Here is a 21,916-nt window from a genome sequence, read left to right on the forward strand (position 1 = left end):
TATTCTGTGATTTCAATCGGTAGGAAAGGAGGACAGAATTGCTGATTCTACATGTCAAATGCAGACACAGATGTCAAATAAGTGATCAATTTGTATATGAAGGAGTCTGTAACACTTCCGATAAGTTGATTCCAACTTTACCCTGGGACACTTTGATTGAAAAGTTTGTGCGTTAAACATTTTAAATAAACAACAACTCTCTGTCAATCTAAGGTGAAGCATGAAGCGCATATTCTTGGAAGATAGAATGAAGTTATCAGCTACATGTCAACCAAAGAACTTCATCATGAGAAAACCCCCATATCGTACAACCTAAATGTGCACTACACTTGCTTTGAGGAAATTGCGCATCTCCACCATGTTTACGTAATGATAAATAAGCAGCCTCTTTACTACAACCTCTTTGTTCAAAAAGAGGATTATCTCGATTCGTTAAAAACACATGGGTAAATTTCGGCAGTTATATAGCTGCACTTTGGACGGGCTGTGTCCAACATTTCGTTTTTTTTCTTCTATTTTATACTAGTATATGTAAATTTATTTGTGCATACATGTTACACAGGTAAATGACCTAGTTTGTAATGCAGTTTGTTTACAAAACTTGAACTTGGGTAAGAGATTGTCGTATCATTTACATTTATTTGCATGTTTTATTTTCTTAACACAAAGTAAATCAGGTATATTAAAGGCAATAGACAAACTGATTATTTATACGTCAAATTAAAACGTTTTACTGGTAAGTCAAAACTCTGAAATCAGTAGCTTTTGTGATAAATATCATTGCCACCTAGAAACAGGACAATTTTTTTAGTTCTCCCCCTTTTTTTTTTTTTACAAAATCCGTATTATTGTTTCTATTTTTGACAGTATTAGCGTTAATAGACAATATGGACCGTCGTCACGCGTCCTTTAACTTGTTAACTTTTCAGCTCTAACTTTTAGTCAGTATAAAAATCTGCTTTTCTGAAAATATTGGTCAAATTTTAACCAAACGTGGCAATACTCATTTTAAAAACAGTGTTCATTGGTTGAATTGATAGTGAATAGCAAAATACAAATTATTTGTGGTATTTGTATGATCATATAATACAGAAAAAGTGAAAATAGTTGAAATTTATAGAGAGAAAAAAGGATTTTGGAAAAAGGGGGAGGGCTGTCCTCTCCCAAAGTACCTTTGATAATACTTGAAAAAAGATTGCTTTATACTCATTTGATGTAAGTTTTTAATTAAAAAAATGACGATTGGTCTCAATCGAAATGCATAAATATTAGAAACAACTGACAAAATGAAATGAAACGAAGAATACAAAGCACTTCACAGAAAAACTAGGGATTAAATTAAAATAAAAAACGACCCACAGTAAAATTTGAGGATGAACTAAGATTACCCTAAAGGATAAGCGCAGTTCCTGTTTTACACGTGCTACTATTCGTGGTGTGTTTTCTAGTACACTGGTGTTAAGTCTCCTTAGCTGATGCCATAATCGAAAAATACAGTATTGGATTGTAGCTACGGCAATTGGTCCGAGAACACAATTATTTCGTAGTGCATTTCTTTTAGAACATTAATGAAAATTAAAAAAATTCCACCTGCGCTTTCTCAAAGAAACTTTTACAGTGTGTTGTACTACTTTTGGGACAAATTATATCAAAGTTATAGAAACTTCATCGTCTCTAACTCAAAATGTGGACAATTGTATGTTTAGGGCGTCTTGAAATCTTTTGACAGCTTCCGAAGTGCTAATTTTCAACCTTTTTCAGCTGGACCAAACCACTACTTTCCTTTAAAATTCTGGACCCAAATTTTTTTTAAAGTGTAATTTCATCCCCCTACTTGCAATTTGAGGCATTAAAAATGGAGAAATTAATTTCGAAGGGGTATAAAAATTAATGGCAAGTAAACCACTGTCAACACTAGGGACTATATTTGTCAAATCAAATCAAGGGACGACAATGGTGGTCTCGGACCAATTGGATATATCAGTGGTCATCTGCAACAACGATATTCCATAATGGTAAACCAACTAGTGACAGTGTCCATAAAACATTCTATGCATTTTTGCACCTACCCTTTTTCAGGGAAATACAAGCTCTGAAATAGGATATCAATAAAGAGATCTACGTATATATACTCAATATAAAGGCGCTGCTAAAAAGTTGCTTGATATAAATGAAAAGTTAACAAATTGGGAATTTCAAATCAATCCTTTTGTCATATTTTTTTAACTGAACCAAATCGTCAATTTCTAAATATATCTATGCAAGTCAATATATCATACGAGGCAGACGTGCGGTGCAGTCCGGAGTATCCGCGCACCTAAGACTTATGAATTCACTTCATTCAACTGATAAAACCAATAATTGGATATTTTTGTGTGAACACATTCATAACATACTTTTATTTCATAAAATCTTCTGTTTGTATGGTTTTATCCTTTAGATTTTGTGTAATGTGTGTCCAAAATTAGGAAAACCCCTGTTCTGAGAGTTCCTCCAATGTCCGGTGATTTCGCGCATGCCTTCCAAAAATAGCTTATTTGAAATAAAGGAACGATTTTATACTACGAAATATAGCTGAGTTTGTACCAAACACACTTCCAAGGATACAGAGCAAAACATATTTCAATCTGATATTAAATTGACTCAAATAAAACAAAAATAATCTGATGTTGTATTTTTTTTTTATGGAAATTAAATATGGTAAATCACGGGATTGCAGTTATTAATTAATTCTTGAACTTATCAATTTTATGCTTTTTTATCCCTTCGGAAGGCTAAAAGGGTCCTAAAACAATAGCAAGAACGATTTTGTAAGTGTTACTGTGTTTATATGACGAAATCAACTAATGCGCGATATCACGGGCCGCGCGGACACCGGGGACTCCATTGTATATCTGTGGAATCCTTAAGTTTATTTCACTTTAGATATCAGCGTTCAAAAAAGTCATCATTTTTTTTTTTATTATTTCGTGAGATGATGCATCATTTATAAAGCGAAACGTTTAGTTGAAGAATGATACTAGCTTCTTAATGTTCTTCATGAAAACCTCAATATGTATGGAGCCTGTATGTATCATAAGAATAAGTTGACAAGAAAAGGATCACGAAGTATTAAATATGAGACAAAAAAAACGAAAATATATAGACAATAAGGGTATATTTGTATTTTAAAAATGTAAAGTCAAGAACTGTTCAAATTTTTGCTTGTAAAATATCTATATACTAGTATATGAGAGCCCAGGTGGTCGTGTGGTCTAGTGGGACGGCTGCAGTGCAGGCGATTTGGTGTCACGATATCACAGTAGCATGGGTTCGAATCCCGGCGAGGGAAGAACCAAAAATTTGCGAAAGCAAATTTACAGATCTAACATTGTTGGGTTGATGTTTAAACGACTAGTATATAAGTATATATAAGTATGAAACATGTGAATGCCTTACCCTAACTTTGTCGACGTATATCTTTGTTTCGCCAAACAGATTTCCAATAGAATTTTATATATATATGTATAATATGTCATTATATATCTGTTCCTATTGAAACAAATAATCTATGCCATTTATTCCGTGAGGAAAACATACTGTTATATTCATTTCAGTGGAAATATTTCGTTTTCCCATTTGGTACTTATCTTTATTATGAATGGGCTTCTATTTCTGGATACATGTAGCTTCGGTTAAATTAGCTTTGCCGACAATATTATATGTAAATAAAGGCTCGTACACACATTAACTTCTAAAGAAAAATCGAACTATCTCGAAGTATGCTGAAATCAGTACCATTTTATTCATAAACACGTGTTAATGTGTTTGTAAATAGTATTATTTCCTTGTTTACAAAAATGTGTGGGAGTAATATTAGATCATATTATAGATGTATTTTTAAACCGTAAACATCATGTCGCAATATAATTTATATAAACTATTGATTAGATGATGACGATCCAATATGAATTAATGCGGAACATTAACATGATTAATAAGAACATTATTAGTTTAGTTCGAACCTGGTACAATGTGATATTGAAATATAAAGTAACGTTGTTTTCATCATACCGTTTGATTAGATTTTGTTCGCAATTAAAAGTATTTTCAGTTCTTCTACGCACAACTTTTCCAGTTTACAATATGATTTGCCACTGCTTCTTTTGTATCTTTTATTATATAGGGCTTTCCGCAGTCTAGTCCTACGTGTCCCACCTTCCCTTTTTTATTTGTCCAAAACTCCTTTCCTGTCTTTTTATTAAATGTCATCTTAGCTACGCCCCTCCCTAAAATCAAATGGTTACGCCCTTATTTTCATTTCTTTTACAGGATAATGAGCTCAGACAGAAATGGTGAACTGTTTACTGTTCGGAGGTACCAGTATAAGAACGGTGACTTCGAAATCGATAATCCATGTGTGGACAAAATAGCACTACACCCCTTTATGACATTCTGGGGAGACAATTCACACATTGCCGAGAGATTACAAGCGATTCAGAATATGGCATTAAAAGAAGATAACATTTTAATAGCAGCTTATCCTAAATGTGGTGAGGTTTCTAATGTTTACCCCTATAGAATTTCAATCTTAAACGGCGATCGTCTTGAAAATGCATGAAATGTTTGCCACTGGACATTAATCAACCAAAAATCAATCAATCTTATATGACGTATTATTTAATTTGGGGGGGGGGGGGGGGGGGTATATACAAAAGATCACGTATATATCTGTTTGTTAATATAGAAACTTCAACTTAATATTTTATAATGGGGCAAAAATCATTTTTTTATCATTAACACTAACAATAATTTATGTACTATGCAAATTAACAAATTATAACTAAAGCTTAAAAACAGATAGAAAATATCGCTCCTACAAAAGAGGGACGAAAGATACCAAAGGGACAGTCAAACTCATAAATCGAAAATAAACTGACAACGCCTGGCTAAAAATGAAAAAAGACAAACAGCCAAAAATAGAACACATGACACAACATAGAAAACTAAAGAATAAACTACACGAACCCCACCAAAAACTAGGGGTGATCTCAGGTGCCCCGGAAGGGTAAGCAGATCCTGCTCCACATGTGTATTTGTAGTACAATGTAGTTGATGCAAATAGTTTGGAAGCAGTTTTGAAGGATTTAAACTCATTTCTAGATAAGAGAAAAAAAAAACGATTTTCCTAAGTACTTTAGGTATTGAGGCGAATGTAGCACGAACACCGAACCGTGACAATTAGGGAACCACCATTTTTAAACTTCAATGAGGGAGGTAATGTTTTCAAGTTTTTCTGTAAAAAAAAAATCTGATCACCAATTTGATTTTAAGTTTTGAAATAGATAATCTGATTTATTGCGTCGAAAAACTAATGATTAAATTACCCTCTTCCCTTTGAAGTTAAATGGTTGCTCCCTAATGTTTAAAGTATTGTTTAATTAGAGCATAATTAATATTATTATTATTACATATTCTATTCAGGCACGCACTGGGTTTGGGAGATTGTGAGCATGTTAATAAAAGGAAAAGCCGACTACCAAAGAGATATTAAAGAAGAATTCATGATTGAAGGAAAAATTGACCTGAGTTCAGTTGGCAGCAGTGAATCATCGCGGATACTGAACACTCATTTTCCATACAGATTTTTACCACGAAAGCTGATTGAAAATGGCGGAAAAATTATCCATGTTACTCGGAATCCTAAAGACATGTATGTTTCAATGTACCATCATGCTGTCAATTCGGGACTTTTCGGACCAAAATGTGAAAACGTCATATGGAACCAATACTTTAACGATTACGTTTTCGGTGAAGGTATGATTTTATTATCACGAAAATTAGTCCGATCTCGCATCTTTTAAAATAGTCCGTATATTGTGAACATATAGACATGTTACTCCTAAGAAAGGAAAGTGGATGCGCTTTTTGCGATGTGTTAGCTTTCTTTTTCAACTATACAGAGGTTGCTTTCTTTGAATCTGAAAAGAGTTTTAAGATTTTTATGTTGGTGAATTTTGTAATTAACATGCATAGTCTTGTTTCATAAATTGTTTGACTCGATATTTTTCTTGTATAATTAAATAAATGTGTTGCTAAATAGTTGTGAACTTGGCATTCCAATACACCTCTTAGTTTTGATTTTTTCTCTCGAGATTTATCTTTTATTCTGATGCAGTATACATAGAGGTATAATGCTAACAAACAAAAAGAGTGTACCGTTATTTATCATTATACCAATATAACCAAATGCCGCCGCCCGGGTAGAACGAAATGATTTGCTTCAATTCATTTTTTTTGGTTCTGAAAAAAACAATGAAAAATCACGTCCTGCTTTACTTCTGGGAAAATAAATCTCTTGCCTGATGCCAAAAAACTCCAACAACTGCAAAGTGATGAACTATAGAAAGTAAACTCATCCTCGAACATTTCTAAAAATAACAGTAAGATTGGAGGCGGCAATTTGATTTCCGGTTTGTCGGTCTGTTCGTTTGTCCCGCACCATATATTTCTGTTTGTATTTGAATGGAAGTGCTTTAAAAAAATGAATAAGTAAAGGAGACATTAGTATATCGCTGTTCAAAAGTCATAACTCGATTGAGAAAACACATATCCGGGTTTCAAATCTGCAATCTGGTATCACTGAGCTAGTGTAAAAAAATAGGGGCCAACTGAAGCACACCTCCGGGTGCGGGAGTTTCTCGCTGCATTGAAGACCCATTGGTGGCCTTCGGTTGTAGTTTCTCTCTAGTCGAGTTGTTATCTCTTTGACACTTTCCCCATTTCTATTCTTAATCTTATACGTCATATAAAGATATAATATGGTTAAAATTGTTAACTTTTTTTAATTGTTATTTGGATGGAGATTTATTTCATTGGCACTCATACCGCATCTTCCTATATCTATATAAGAAGATGTGGTATGGGTGCCAATGAAACAACTTTCAATACTTGTACGTTACTGTAGTATAAGACACACCGCAATTATATGCACATTGCTTTATGTTTACAGTACAGTTTTATGGCACATGGTTTGCTTATGAGAGGGAAATGTCATGGTCGAAGAAAGAAAACAAAAACATTCTCACTGTACATTTTGAAAAATTAAAATCGGTAAGTGTCGTTCTTTATGTTTGTGCCTCATCTTTTTCTTTTATCGATAGTTCAAAAAGATATAAGCACTATTAAAATGACGAAAACGATCCTGGCAATTAGACTTCTGTTTTGTCATTCGATTCATTTAAAATGACAGCAATGTCATAAATCTTAAGAGTCATGCAATTCCGAAGAGTTTTGTTTTAACATCAATTAACTAACTATTAATTCGTGTATGGATATCTTCTATTAACACCTTGTAATAATTAATACACATTTGACACGTAAAGACCATACAGTAAACTACTAATGAATTAAATTTTTAAAATTATATTTCAAATAATATTTTAACAGGATCCGTCTACAGAAATAGGACGGATAGCAGATTTCCTTAATATTCATGTGACTGAGAATTTAGTAAAAGATATAGTTAACAAATGTGATTTTAAAAACCTAAAAAAGGCGGACAAAGATGTAAAAACAATGGGCAATGAAATGAAAGTCCTACTAGAGTCTACAACCAAAGAGAATCCAAGTATCAAACTTCCGGAAATTTACAGGAAAGGTAAAGCTCTTTATTTTTAATTTTATCAGGTATACTCAGTAAAGGATAGTTAATATTCTTTTTACAGCCGATTTCAATGAGTATGTAGCTAAAGGTAATATATTTGGTTAGTATGCTTGCTTCCTAAACCGCAATCTAATTAAAAACCAATCTCTCATCGCTCCCGTTTTCTGATATGTCGCGTTGGAGATCTAACGAAACCCGCTTACATACTCATTGAAATCGGCTGTAAATTAAAGTAATAAGCTTTTAAACGACTGTTATGAATGGATAAGACATATAACGAAACTAAGAAAGCAGAACAAAATTAAGGTCTGTGCACTTGTTTTTAAGTGTAAAAATGTCGGAAAATGATTTTCTCAGAATTTTTCATGCGTTTATATTATTATTGGCACCTTTTTGTTTCTTTTAAAAGTGTGAAAAAATAACAAGGATTTTCTACCATTTTCAAAAAAAAAATCAATTAACGTTTTTTAACTATTTGAGGAAAAGAAGAGGTTAGAAGAAAAATCTGTATTTGCAAACTACATTAATAAAACCAGAGTGTTTCGAATATCTGACATTTATAGATCCCCTTTTCCCCCCTAAACAAAGACTACCAAACACTGATCTTTAAGGTAGATAACACAGCTTTGATGATTGTTGAAGTATTCTAGTTACTCAGAAGATTTTAGTATGTATTTGAAAAATGTTGGAACAAACGTTCATTTTATGTTTTAACTTTTTTCTTATTCTTGACGGATAATATCACCAACGGTACAATAGGGATGTTACGCATGCTAAAGTAAAAATAGATGGAGAATGCAATTTCCCTAATTATAGAACGTCACTCATGTTTTAGTTAAACATATTTATTTATAGTGGATTGGGAAACAAGTTTTGCAACTTATATTAATCCCTTTCCACTTTGCGGGTGCGAGTGCTGTCTTGTAGCGGCATTAGCCTACCCTTTTTCGAAATCTTTAACGTGCAAGAGATATGACTCTCTCTTAAGGGCATACGATACAGTTTTGATCCTGTATTTACAAGTTCATGAAAATTTGCATATAGGCTATTTTTTACCTGATTAAATCAAATATGTCATAAAAAATATACCTTCATGTTCTACTTTTTGAGTAAAATGAAGTCGAAATTTTGTATATTTGTTCAAAATTCAGATTTGTGGCCGTAATTTCTTTTTCGAAAGAAAGACATAACTTTTTTGTTATAAATGAACAACACAAATTGTTTTTTGTTAAATAATCTGTAATTTCTGTATTTTATAAATATGCTAAAAAAATATGCAATTTTTTATTCAGAAATAACTCATATTTATCAAATATTCATGAATTGAGGAAAAACGTCGTTTGTTACTGCATGTTTATCAAAATTAAAAAAAATCCTCTATTTACAGTTTTATAAAATTTAATCACATAATCTCCCTGCAAAATGAAACAAATTGCTGTTTTGAAAAATAGGGGTCCATGAACTCGTTTTCAAATTAAATCAGTTTGAATGATAAAAATCAGTCGAAAAATGCATCTTTTCCCGATATGTCACAGTTTGACGTCGCGAAAATAACATTTTACGTTAGCAACGTCATTACCTCCCCTGTAGATGTATCGTATGCCCTTAACAGAATATTAACAGAAATTAGAACTCAAATCTTTAAAGATATGTTTGTCCTCTTGGTTTATCATAAAATAAATGCAATTATCTTTATACCAACATGTTGCGTCTAACGTTTAATTTCTTCTTTTCTAGGTGCCGTTGCTGACTGGAAGAATCATTTTACAGTGGCGCAGAATGAAAAGTTTGATGCATTGCTTGAGATAGAGATGAAAGATATTGACTTAGATGTCTTCTATGAGATTAAAAATACATAGCATTTTAATAATAAACTTTTTTGTCATACATTTTCAATAATAATACAAATATGTACATAAGTTTCCAGCTCAGTCATTTTCGTGCATCATATTGGTAATTTTTATTTTACTTATTTGCATGCTTTAAGCTCATTTATACCGGTATATCATGTTTCGTGTGAATAGTTGTAATGCAAACTATATATATATATTTTTTTAATTTATTGTTTATGTTAAAATTATTTATTTCCCTTCCGTCCGTGCGCATAACGATTGACATTGAAATGTTGAAACACAGTTTCATATAAAATGAGATAAAATTGAAAATGGAAATGTGGAATGGGGAATGTGTCAAAGAGACAACAACCCGACCAAAGAGCAAAATTAACAACAGCCTCAGTCTACCAACGGGTATAGCTCTTCAATGCAGCGAGAAAATCCTGCACCAGGGTTGTGCTTCAGCTGGCCCCTAAACAAAATGTATTGCTTATACATCCCGTAATTGTGTTACTGTACTATTGTACATTTGTGTATTATTGTCTTTAACTTTTGCTAATATACTTGGTCTACTAGTATATGCCATTTTGTGCTTCTTTTTAAAGAAGGCTTTAAAATAAAGTAATTTATAAAAATATAAAAGCGTGGGACTAGTATTTGAAATTTTTAACCGAGACACTTCTTTTCAATTACCAAAATTAAATTTGTTTGCTTTCTATACTGACATACAAACTTAAAAAAAGAGGCGAAAGTTAAGGTACCAAAGAGACATTTAAACTCCTAAGTCAAAACAAAATGACAACGCCAGGGTTAGAAAAGAAAAAATGACAAACAGACAAACAGATCAACAACAATACATAAAACACAATATAGAAAACTAAAGACTGAGCAACACGGCCCCACCCAAAAACTGAGTGACTTTGATATTCAGTGGGAAAGCTGACCCCGGTTTGACCCCGTTTCTTAAAGCAACAATGGAAGTCATAGGATTACCATATATGGGCATTTTAAGTTTCCCTCATTATCATTGATAGGTTCTATGGACAGTTTTTTTTTTGGTAATAATTCATTAATGTGTGGTTGGACTGTATCCGTTCTTCACTGATAAAACAGAACTCATGGTAACGATCGGGCCTCAATGGCTGGTAGGAGTTTTTTTTATCTTGGTCCGCGTTCGTGGTGGGAATGCATATATTTCTGTAAAATGTTACCATGTACAGTCGGAAAGCAAGCCCTTAGAAACGATCGTTGTTGCTACTTTCTTATGACAACAATGGGACTGATATTAAAACCCGGCATTCAGAAAATGCGTTTTTTGTGCCGCTTTTCAACAGTATTAACTATTGAATGCGAACAGTAATTTTTATTTTCGGAAAATACCAAAAAATTGAGAAAAACATAATATTTGTAGCATGACCCAAGTGAATAGTTCATTAATACATATATTTTGTCGCTGGAATGCTGTCTCATTGAGGAGACCTCACATCTCTTTTTAATGTCAAACTTTCACATGTCTTTTGGATATTTTTGTCGCTAGGTTGCGGCTCATTGGCGTTTAAACCACACTTGTTTTTGATGGACATTGTAAATTTTCAAACATGCAGTTAAGGTGGTACCCAACACTTTCACTAAAATTAATTTGGCTCGTTTAATTTTCATAAAATTTTGACACTGTATTCACTTTGACCCTTTAACAAAAATATAAAAATTTTAAAAATTTTGAACCAACCGTTTTGTCAGAAAAATTACACTGGTTATATAGCAGTTTGACAAACACCAATTTTGATCATTGAGAAGCTTAATATTCCCTCTACAACACAACGTAATTAAAACGTTTTGCTGACTTTACAGAGTTATCTCCCTGTAGTGTTAGGTACCACCTTAAAGGTGATATTTCATATCTGATGAAAGATGTAGAGAAGATAAAAGGACCTAATCCTAAAAAGAAGAAATGATCTTATTTAAAAATGAAAGAAAAAAATGACTTTTGTCGCTCGTATTTTGGTTGTCTTTAAATATTATAGTTCCTGTCATTTTTATGAATGTAAACTAAGTACTGTGTCTTTTAGGGAGACAGCAATGCCTTAAAAATGATAAGTTATGCTATTTCTTTAATAGGGAAGATTTTCGTCATTTTATAAACATTGGTTTTTTTTGCAGATGGCATTGTGGATTTAAGTGTCAGATTTGTATGGATGGTAAATCTGTCTATTTTTAAAACAAATGAAAAAGAAAATCGTAGATTAAACATTTGCGACTTTTCCAATGTGTCTTTTGACTCCATTTAAATATCTAAGAAGTTCAATATGTTAACAGTCGAGTATATGGCAATATGCTCCAGATCTTTTCAACTTTTTCTTCATTTAGTAACTGTATTCCTCAAATGTATGAAGCCAAAAAAAATGTCTTCACTGGGAATTCCAGAGCTGAAACATGAAGACTTCAGTTAAGCAGGGACTAAACTCTAAAGCTAGTTTTTGATCATTTCTGCCCTTAATCGTTGGTGCTTAAATTAGTAAATGGGTCATCTTAGTTTTATATAAGAATTCGTTGATATTTCTCAAAGTTTGAATTGGTTCTGACAAAAGATATTACATTTACGTTTTAGGCAACATATAACATAACATATAAAAAAGAAGATGTGGTATGATTGACATTGAGACAACTATCCAGAAAAGATCAAAATGACACAAACATTAACAATTATACCGTACGGCCTTCAACAATAAGCAAAGCCCATACCGCATATAGTCAGCTATAAAAGGCCCCGCTATAACATGTTTATATACGAGCCTCATTTTTCAGGTTTGCACTGAGTACTGCTGTCCGTTTTAAACTTAAAAACAAAGATAGATCTAGCATTATCAACTTTTTTTTATTACAAACTATCCAAATCCTGGTGTGTACATGGCAAAAATACCATGTTTCTGGCTTCTATAAATTGAAAATTTTAAAGTGACAGTTATTTTTTGTAAGTTCCAAATTTAAAATTCAAAACAAATAAAAACGATTGGCGATAAAAATGGATTTTAAATAACTATATTTATGATTTAAAATTACCTAACACTATAAAAAGATATTATTAGTGCAAGCGCAATAAATTGAAAAGTTCACATACAGGAAGTACAATGAAGTAGTGATAACATATTTTATAAAGTGACCGTTCTGTAACAAGCGAATTGAAGTGTAATACAAGCCTATGGTAAGATCTTCTTGTATTGCTTTGTTTTAACAGAACGTAAAGCTGTAAGTATACTATATATATACAATGTATATTTAACAAAACATGTAAAAATTTTAATTCAAATTTAAATAACAAATATGTACTCCATTATCATGTGATCGTCCGTTCTTTTCCAACCCTAGGGTTCACAAATATCAAAAAGGCTTTCCCATCTGCTGTTCTACCAATACCAATCATCGCAGGATGTATAAATTCACAGTCACTTAATTACTTTTACAATCATGACGTTTAATGGCAGAAACATGTGTAACTTTCTACAAATTAGCAGTAATCTGTATATGAATGGTCAGTTGCAAAACCAAATACATGCCTTAACAAACGACTCATAAGTGGCTGTCTGAATTATCGCCATTTTAAAGACGTACGTAATATCTAGTTGGTCTTGCTTGGAATAGTGTTGCAATCGGATTCAAAGAAAACAGAAAAAAATTCTTTGATTTGATTATTAATCAATAATCCAAACATCTTTGGAGAAGAATTTGGATGGATACATTTTTGTTTTTGATTCACGACGGAAGGAATATTACGTACACACAAACATGAAAAGAGTGGGTACTCACACATATACATGTACATGAAGGAGAGTAAGTGCTTACACATATACATGAAAAGGAGTGGATACTCACACATATACATGAATGAGAGTAAGTGCCTACACATATACATGAAAAAGAGTTGGTACTCACACATATACATGAATGAAAGTTAATGCTCACACATATACATTAAAAAGAGTGGGTACTTACACATATACATGAATGAGAGTTAGTGCTTACACATATACATGACACAGACAGTGGTACTCGCACATATAAATGCATGAGAATTATTTGAAGCTTGCACATATACACGAATAAGAATAAGTGCACACATAAATATGAATGAAGTGGTGCTAACACATGTGACGGATGGGTTAGCTAAAAGTCTAGACAGGCAGTAAAACAACGTCTGGTTCGTTTGATCGTATAATCTCAACTCAATATAGTAACATGATACATAACAATAGCACAACGTTAACAGAAGATAATGATGACGTTAACAATGTGAATGGAAACGGCGTTAAAAGTAGTGTTAACGTTTGACGCGTAAGTTAAACTGTCTCTGAATCACCGACATAACACATAAACATGGCTAAAAATTGGTGTTCACACATCGAATAAATGAAAATTGGTGCTCACATATAATGAATTTTATGAATAAGAGTTGGTGCTCACACCAATACATGACTGAGAGTTGGTGACGACACATCTAATGAATTAGAACTGGTGCTCACACGTATGCTTAAATGTGAATTGGTGCTAACACATTTATAATTAATGAGAATTTGTGCACACACATTATACATGAATGAGAGTTTTTGCTCACTCATATGCATGAATGGGAATTGGTGCTCACACATATACTAAGAATTGCATTTTTATCTCGAAAAGGTACCATTTTAAATTTTTGATTGTTTCTCTGATGACTATTTCAAATTCAAATTTCAGGATGAAAGAAAAAAATCTTCACCACGAACAGAAAACATGTCGTCAGAACCGTTAGAACCGCAATCTAAACCAAGGGAGACATTCATGATGAAGATCAGTGATTTAGAAATATTTCTCAAATTTCATGCTGATACACATAACACAGTTTTGAATTTCCAGAATATTACTCCAGAAAACTACCACTTAAAAAAACAAGCACAATGTGAAAAAATATTCTCCAAAAAATTTCGGGATGCTTTACAAAAGGTTGCCGAAGAAAGTAAAATGAAAGATGAGCTTCATTCGTTTGTTACAAAAATTCAAAAGAAAATAAGATCACGTGACATGCATACTGTCAGTACAAAAAAATGGCGTCCGTGGCTAAGGGTAGAAGAAGACGGAGCGACCGCCGAAAAAAAGATAAAAGATGACAATGCTTGCACAGACGAGACCAGTGTTTTATTGTTGTACTCAAGAACTTCTACATCAGATATTAATGATAAGAGTAGTCTTGAAAAAATGAAACAGTCTAAGGAAGAAATACCAAGATCTTCAGATACAGCGTCAGGCTTAAGCGACGACTCGCGTGTTTGGCTAACTGTTCCATTGAATGCTGTTCGCCAAAACAGATTAGACGTCTTGGATTTGTGCATAAAGACAGGAATAGATATAGGAATATTTCGCGATATTCGTGGTTTATCACTTTTACACGAAGCCTTATTGGGTGCCACAGATAATGAGATGATAGAAAAGCTATTAACGCATATCAATAAGAGTTCTTTGTCTGACAGCAATTTTCCTCCAATGAAAGTGCTTTTATCCAATGAAAATTTATCTTGTAAGCTAAAAATAGAACTAATGAGAAAACTCATTTCGTATGGTGTGCCACTGGTTTATGAAAATTCTACTGAGGGAGGTGCCGTACAAAATGTTATCTCCGCGATGAGTAGTGTTAGTGAGGAATCAATGATTGAAGACTGGAAAATATTGTTAGATCAAATTTTGTCACTTGGAGTTAGCATAAATAGTACAGACTGGTTTAAACACACGGCTCTGTTAGTTGCCATCAATAGTATTCCACCTCATGGGTTTGTAGACATGCATGATGATGAAAATTCAGTTCAAAATTTAAAAGTAATACGAAAGCACAAAATGGATATAGTCGAATACCTGCTAGAAAAGGGAGCTAATCCTGATATAACAGATGCATCAGGTAGAACATGCCTACACAATGCGGTTCTGTCTCAGAACTTGGATGTGGTCGACTTGATTATGAAACATGGGGCATGTGTTAATTCCCTCAATCATTTAGGAATGACTCCTATTTACTGTATGTGTACTCAGGGTGACTGGAGTGAGGAAGAGGATGACGTCAATGACATACTTTTCCCTATTCTACGCTTACTGATAAAATCTGGTGGTGACGTCAACAAACAGGGAAAGGATCTCTCAAGCGTCCTTCATTTTGCAGCAGCAAAACTGAACTTTGTCATTTGCAAATTTTTATTAGAATCGGGAGCCGATGTAGCGGTACGTGATCACTTAAAGCGTACGCCTTTACACCTTTCAGTTCGAAATAATGACACGTCTGTAATAGATTTACTTCTTCAATTTGGCGCCAATTTGAATGCAAGAGATATCCATAATGATTCCCCTTTACACCAGGCATGTTTGTTTGAAAACACAACTGCTGTTCAAGTCCTTCTTGACAAGGGTGCTGAGGTATCAATAGTAGGAGATTTAGGGATCCAGCCTATTCATATAGCGGCAGAAAATGGCAATTTCTCCATGATACAATTATTTATCGACAGAAATGCAGATGTCAATGTCAAAGATAATTTTGGCGCTACTCCGCTGCATTATGCAGCAGCAGACGGAAATCCCGATTCTATTCCATGTCTTCTCGATAATGGAGCCGATAAAATAATAGCCGACGACATGGGGAGAAACCCTCTTGATCTTGCAAAACAAATGGGACAGTTCAAAGCATCGTCCTTATTAGCTGAAAATGAGTCTGATGTTAAATTTGGCTATTTTCCAGAAGGATTATTTCCGAACAGACCTCTTGTTAAAATGTCGGATGTAGATAAATATTTTAATAACCTTGTAAGTAAACTACAAGCTATGCGAAATAGTGAACGAGACATAGGGGAAACTATTCTAAATACTCCAGGACTTGGCAAAGTCGATTTTGCAAAGGGAGAGAATGCAGACATTTTCAAGATCATCCAACACTTTATAGACAAGGTATTAGTAAGAGTGGGTGAATTAGATCCATTATTTAAAGGTTGCTTGCTGAATGCAGGAAGCACATTGGAAGGTGTTAAGATAGGATATCCGGATGAATTCGATTTTTTAGTCCATCTTGAGCATTTCAGTTCTATCATAGAGACAATTGAAACTTCCGAAGTTCCGGGATTTTCTAAGATATTCGTGAAATCACCACTTTCCAAAGAGTATGATGCGTTTTGTGAACGTTCGAGTAATTATCTAAACGCGGGTTGTATACTGAGGCGCTTCAATCAGCTTCTAAGAATGGCTAAGTATGATGTTCTCCAAGAACATGTTGAACATATATATACTGGATATATGATTCTACGGGATAGTGAAACCGTCATGAGTACCCTTCCCATTCCACTTGGTAATCTTGTTGCTTTGTCCGTAACATGGAGAGGTAGAGAGTTTAAGTTTTTGGACATATCCATTGATGTCAATCCTGTTGTTTTCACAACAAATTGGCCACGTGATGTAGTTAATGGCTGTTTGTTGATGCAAAATCTCACAGACAAAGGAATGTACTTGATTCCTAAAATGTGTGAAGCAGTTTCTAGTTGGCCTGGAGAACTAAGTTCCGAAAGCACTGATTTATGGCGTTTTTCTTTTGCCCATATAGAGTCTGAAATTATTCAGTCACTTCCGCCGGAAGGAAGGGATTGTTATATGTTGTGTAAGACCTTCCGAATGGAACCTTTCTGCTGTAGTGTCGAACTTGAGAGAAAGGGTATAAATGACCCGGAGTCTGCATTCTTGTCCCGTCTCAACCAAAATGTTTCTTCATCCGATGACGACCAAAATGACGATGAAGATGAAAATGACGATGAAGATGATGATGATGATGATGATGATGATGATGATGATGATGATGATGATGATGATGATGATGATGATGATGATGATGATGATGATGATGATGACGATGAAAAGGATGATGATGATGATAATGATCAAATAAAGCAAAATTTTGAAACCGCAATGAAAAATAATGAGCTGGATCTAAATGAAATGATGGACTATGAAGAAGAATTTGGGAAAGATGACATGACAGCAGAAAAGTTAGTTCCTTCATACTATATCAAGACCATTTTTCTGAAAGAGGTAGAACTCCTTTATAAAGAAAATAAGAAACTTTCGAAAAAAGATCTAAAAACAATGCCAAGAAAAGTGTACGACAAAATGCTAACTGCCATAGAAACTGAGTATCTATCAACATTGTTTGTTCCAAAGCAGAATATTTACCATTCAGCAAAACATTATGAAAACGAAGATGGCGTTATGGAATTGAGACATAAGTTCTGTGAAAACATAGTCAAACTCCTAGACAACCTTGATTTTAAGACCAATTGAATATTGAACTTACAATGTGACAAACATAAATAACTGGGATAACTTCAATAACCTTTTCGTCAAAATGTGTTTTAATGTTTTTGTGACAGATTTGAATGAAAACATGAATGAAATAAAATAATGCATAGCATTTTATATGTAATTACAACAAAACAAATGGGTATGCATCATGTACATTGTAACTAGATTGCTGTAAATAATTCATTGGCTAGTTAATATACCACATGCATGACAGACGCAGATATGCACTAGAAATCTAATTCAGTCAAAGTTGAATATACTAGCAGATGATTCTACTATTGGTTTTTTCCCTATCATTTGTTGTATATTATAGCTGTTCGATTCGTATGCCTTTTTTGGGTTTAAGCCTTCAAAATTAAAGCTTATCCTAGTATGTAAGATGAGTTAATTCGTCTCATTATAAGCGCTCGAATACAAAAGATTAAGTAAGATTTCAAGATAAAAAGTATAAAGGGTAACGCAACAATTGTGTATGTTTTTATCGAGCCCGCGGCTTTAGTTGCAGAAAGCTCGACATAGGGATAGTGAACCGGCAGCGGCGGTGACTGAGTTAAATGACTTCTCAAAAGCTTTATATTTTAGAAGTTGGAAGACCTGGATTCTTCATACTTTGTATATAGATGCCTTATGTTACGAAGTTTCCGTCTGTAACATGTACATTGTCCTTGGTATCATTTTCATTGTTCAGTGAATACTTAAAACAAAAGTTATAATATTTTTTGTAATGTGAATCCCAATCATTTAAGGTTGGAGAAGAATGCAATTGCAACTAGCATGATTCAAACTGACAATAGTTGACTTCTAAAACAACTCCTTTTATAACGACTACTGAATACTTTTGGTAGGTGAGATGAGGTAACATGACCTGACCAAGAAAACCTTTAACCTTGATTACTTAAAACAAGGTCAGTAGAAACCTGTTGTGAAGACGTATAATTACCTAGCAAGGATCCCATAAACCAAATATAATCCATCGGAATATGATATATAGATATACAAATGAAGGCAGAAGTAGTATACCGCAGTTCAATAGTCATAAATAAATTAGGAGAAAAAACGAAAAAAAACGTCCGTTTGGACTCTTATATGATTTTTTTCATTATTCGTTCTATGCACATCGTATAATTTCTCTGAAGGGGAAACAACTCTTAATTCTGATGATGATAAATAATAATACGTAAAAAATTCAGTACCTTAAAATTGTGGTTTCAGAAGCCTTAAATTTGATTAATTATTATTTTAAAACTAGATTGGAACCTTATACTAATACATGTGTAAATCTATATGAAATATATGATATCTCTGCTAAGAAAGGGATAGATTTGCTCTAAATGCATTGGTTTCAGAGTTATAAGCCAAAATATACATTTTACCCCTATGTTCTAATTTTAGCCGTGGCGGCCATTTTGGTTGGTTTGGCGAGTCACCGGACACCTTTTTTTAAACTAGATACCCCAATGATGATTGTGCCCAAGTATGGTTAAATTTTGTAGTTTCAGAGAAGATTTTTGTAAAAGTTAACGACGACGACGACGACGGACGCCAAGTGATGAGAAAAGCTCACTTAGCCCTTTGGGCCAGGAGAGTTAAAAAGACTGGAAGACTTTTCATTCTAGTGTGTGCCTTTACAAGGAATTTAAAGGAATCAGATTGTAATAATTTGTAAACAAATTCAAAATGTATTATGGTTTTGCAAATAGATTGAAATCTTTTACTGGTACATGTGTAAATCTATATAAAATATATAATGTCCCTGCTTTAATAAGAAACAAATTATATTTATAGAGATATCTAGGAAATACAAATCCCATGAACTGATAGAAATATATTTTATGTCACATATAGGATCCGTAAATTAATTGTTATTAGACAATTGTCACATGTGGAGCATGATCTGTCTGCCCATTCGCAGCTATTGATATCATCCCAATTTTTTGTGGGATTTGTGTTGCCCAATCTTTATTTTTCTATGTTCAGTTTGGTGTACTATTGCTCGTCTTTTAGTCTTCATTTTTTGTTAGACTAACGGTTTATTTTTTTCATCATATGAGTTGTTTGAGATCCTCTGGTATCTTTCGTCCCTCTTCTACAGGTAAACAAAAGATTTTAAACCTTATAATAAAGAATACATTAGCAAAACTGGATGTATTTTCATTCTAGTGTGTGCCCTTCCAAAGAATTTAAAGGAATCATAAGTTATTAAGTTGTAAACATATCAAAGATTATCCTATATCCAGGACAAATAAAAAAAAGTATTTAAAAAGAGGAAACAACTAATACATGTAATTCTCTTATTATATTTAGTATTTAAAATAACTCTTTTATATACTATAAATAGCACTGAAACCTATGTCTCGTTAAATTAAAGAGCAAGGACAAAATAAAACAGATTCTAAAGTAGACCAAAATTTAAAAAATCTCTCATAGGCCTCCACCTTTTAAATTCCTGATTAAATATTTTCTAAAGCTCTGAAAGTTATACATGTAAGTCATGTACTTCAAAAATACTATGTATTTGATATAATTGACTTGGAGTAGACTTTGCTTAATATGAAATAAACATTGCGCAACTTGCAGTACATTATGTGTATAACTTAAAGTATAATATGTGCAGCTTGGGGTAGACTATGTGTAACTTGAAGTAGACTATGTTTAAATTGAAGTAGACTATGTGTAACTCAGAGCAGACTGTGCAACTTAGAGAAGACGATGTGTAACTTTTTGTAGACTATGTGTAACTTTAAGTATACTTTGTATAATTTCAAAGAGACAATGTGTAACTTAAAGTAAACTCTGTGTAACTTAAAGTAGAATGTCTAACTTGCAATAGACTGTGAGTGAATTTCCAAACATGAATCTACAAAGAACAAAAGGTACTTCATGGAGTCTTATGATAGGTACGTATATGATCTTTTTTCATGGGGAAAGACTCTGCATTGGCTTCCTTTTTTATAACAACTGGCCTAACTAAATCAGAAGTGTCACTTTGACTCACTTATTGGTCAAATGAAGAAGGAATCTTTTCACATTTCTCCTAAAATGATACTGTATCTTGAAGTATTCAGTAAAGCAAGCTATCAGTATGTTTTGCAGTGGTAATTTTGCCCCACATATACTACACGGAAATGTATAAAACAGGGATGAAAGATACCAGCCAGATAGTCAAACTCATACATCGAAAAATAAACTGACAACGCCATGGTTAAAAATAAAAGGACAAACAGACAAACAAGGGTACAGAATATAAGATACAATATAGAACTACAGAATTAGCAACGTGAACCCTACCAAAAACTGGGGTTGATATTAGGCACGCTGGAAGGGTGAGGAGATCTACTCCACATGTGGCACCCATATTTACTTTATATTTCAAGAATTAATGTTGTTTAAATACTCTTCCTTGATATTATATGCTATATCACTGGTATACAGAATAAACCCTCTTATCAAACAGATCAGCTTAGTCACCTTTTTTTAAACAAAACGAGTGTAGTTTAATAAAAAGAAAACTGGGTACGTGGTTACAGCAGATTTCAGTCAGTATGTAGCTAATTGTAATATCTTTGGTTAGCTTGCTTGTTAGCTGAACCGTGAAGTCATTGTTAGGTAAGGTAAACTACCCTCCTTTTAAAGTAGCTTAGTCCTACAGAGAGATAGATTGGTTATCTGTTGGGCTAGTCTACTATCAAAGGAGGGTAGTTTACATAACCTAACAATGACTTCACGGTTCAGCTAACAAGCAAACTAACCAAAGATATTACCATTAGCTACATACTGACTGAAATCTGCTGTAATTGAGCCAGAAATTCTGATATCCAATTAAGAAAAAAGACTGATCAAGATTCATGAAAAAGACATTTTCTTATTGCCTTTTCTCTCATGTTGAGTATATAGATGACTAAATAACAACATAACTTGTTTGACTGATCCAAAGACAACAGTTCTTTACACAAAGTATCGACATTACATATGAAAAAAAATTGTCCTAGATTGTCAGAAATAAACGGTCAACACCATGGCTAAAAAAGATGAATAAGAACAATAGACAAGCCATAGTATACACAAAACTCAACATAGAAAA

The 21,916-nt window shown here is 33.3% G+C and overlaps 2 protein-coding genes across 2 annotated transcripts; both read left to right on the plus strand.

The window, feature by feature from the left end:
• The first annotated feature begins 529 nt into the window (after positions 1-529).
• LOC134690527 (sulfotransferase 1B1-like) lies at positions 530-9,513 on the plus strand. Its single transcript, XM_063550493.1, has 6 exons — positions 530-611; positions 4,312-4,532; positions 5,464-5,796; positions 6,992-7,092; positions 7,429-7,639; positions 9,383-9,513. Exons 2-6 carry the CDS (start codon positions 4,316-4,318, stop codon positions 9,502-9,504), a joined length of 984 nt encoding a protein of 327 aa, XP_063406563.1. The 5' UTR covers positions 530-611; positions 4,312-4,315; the 3' UTR covers positions 9,505-9,513.
• A 3,097-nt stretch (positions 9,514-12,610) lies between these two features.
• On the plus strand, positions 12,611-17,949 carry LOC134691380 (uncharacterized). Its single transcript, XM_063551892.1, has 2 exons — positions 12,611-12,682; positions 14,212-17,949. The coding sequence occupies exons 1-2, from the start codon at positions 12,680-12,682 to the stop codon at positions 17,812-17,814; spliced, it is 3,606 nt and encodes a 1,201-aa protein (XP_063407962.1). The 5' UTR covers positions 12,611-12,679; the 3' UTR covers positions 17,815-17,949.
• The last annotated feature ends 3,967 nt before the right edge of the window (positions 17,950-21,916 follow it).

The sequence above is a fragment of the Mytilus trossulus genome, chromosome 11 (genome assembly GCF_036588685.1).
Source record: "Mytilus trossulus isolate FHL-02 chromosome 11, PNRI_Mtr1.1.1.hap1, whole genome shotgun sequence".
In the NCBI taxonomy this organism is placed as follows: Eukaryota; Metazoa; Mollusca; class Bivalvia; order Mytilida; family Mytilidae; genus Mytilus; species Mytilus trossulus.

What these genes read in the sequence shown, in the direction of transcription:
- LOC134690527 (XM_063550493.1), top strand. Translation starts at nt 4,316, where the DNA reads ATGAGCTCAGACAGAAATGGTGAACTGTTTACTGTTCGGAGGTACCAG. An exon ending in CGATTACGTTTTCGGTGAAG is followed by an intron (nt 5,797 to 6,991) that starts GTATGATTTTAT and finishes TTATGTTTACAG; the next exon opens with TACAGTTTTATGGCACATGG. An exon ending in TCCGGAAATTTACAGGAAAG is followed by an intron (nt 7,640 to 9,382) that starts GTAAAGCTCTTT and finishes CTTCTTTTCTAG; the next exon opens with GTGCCGTTGCTGACTGGAAG.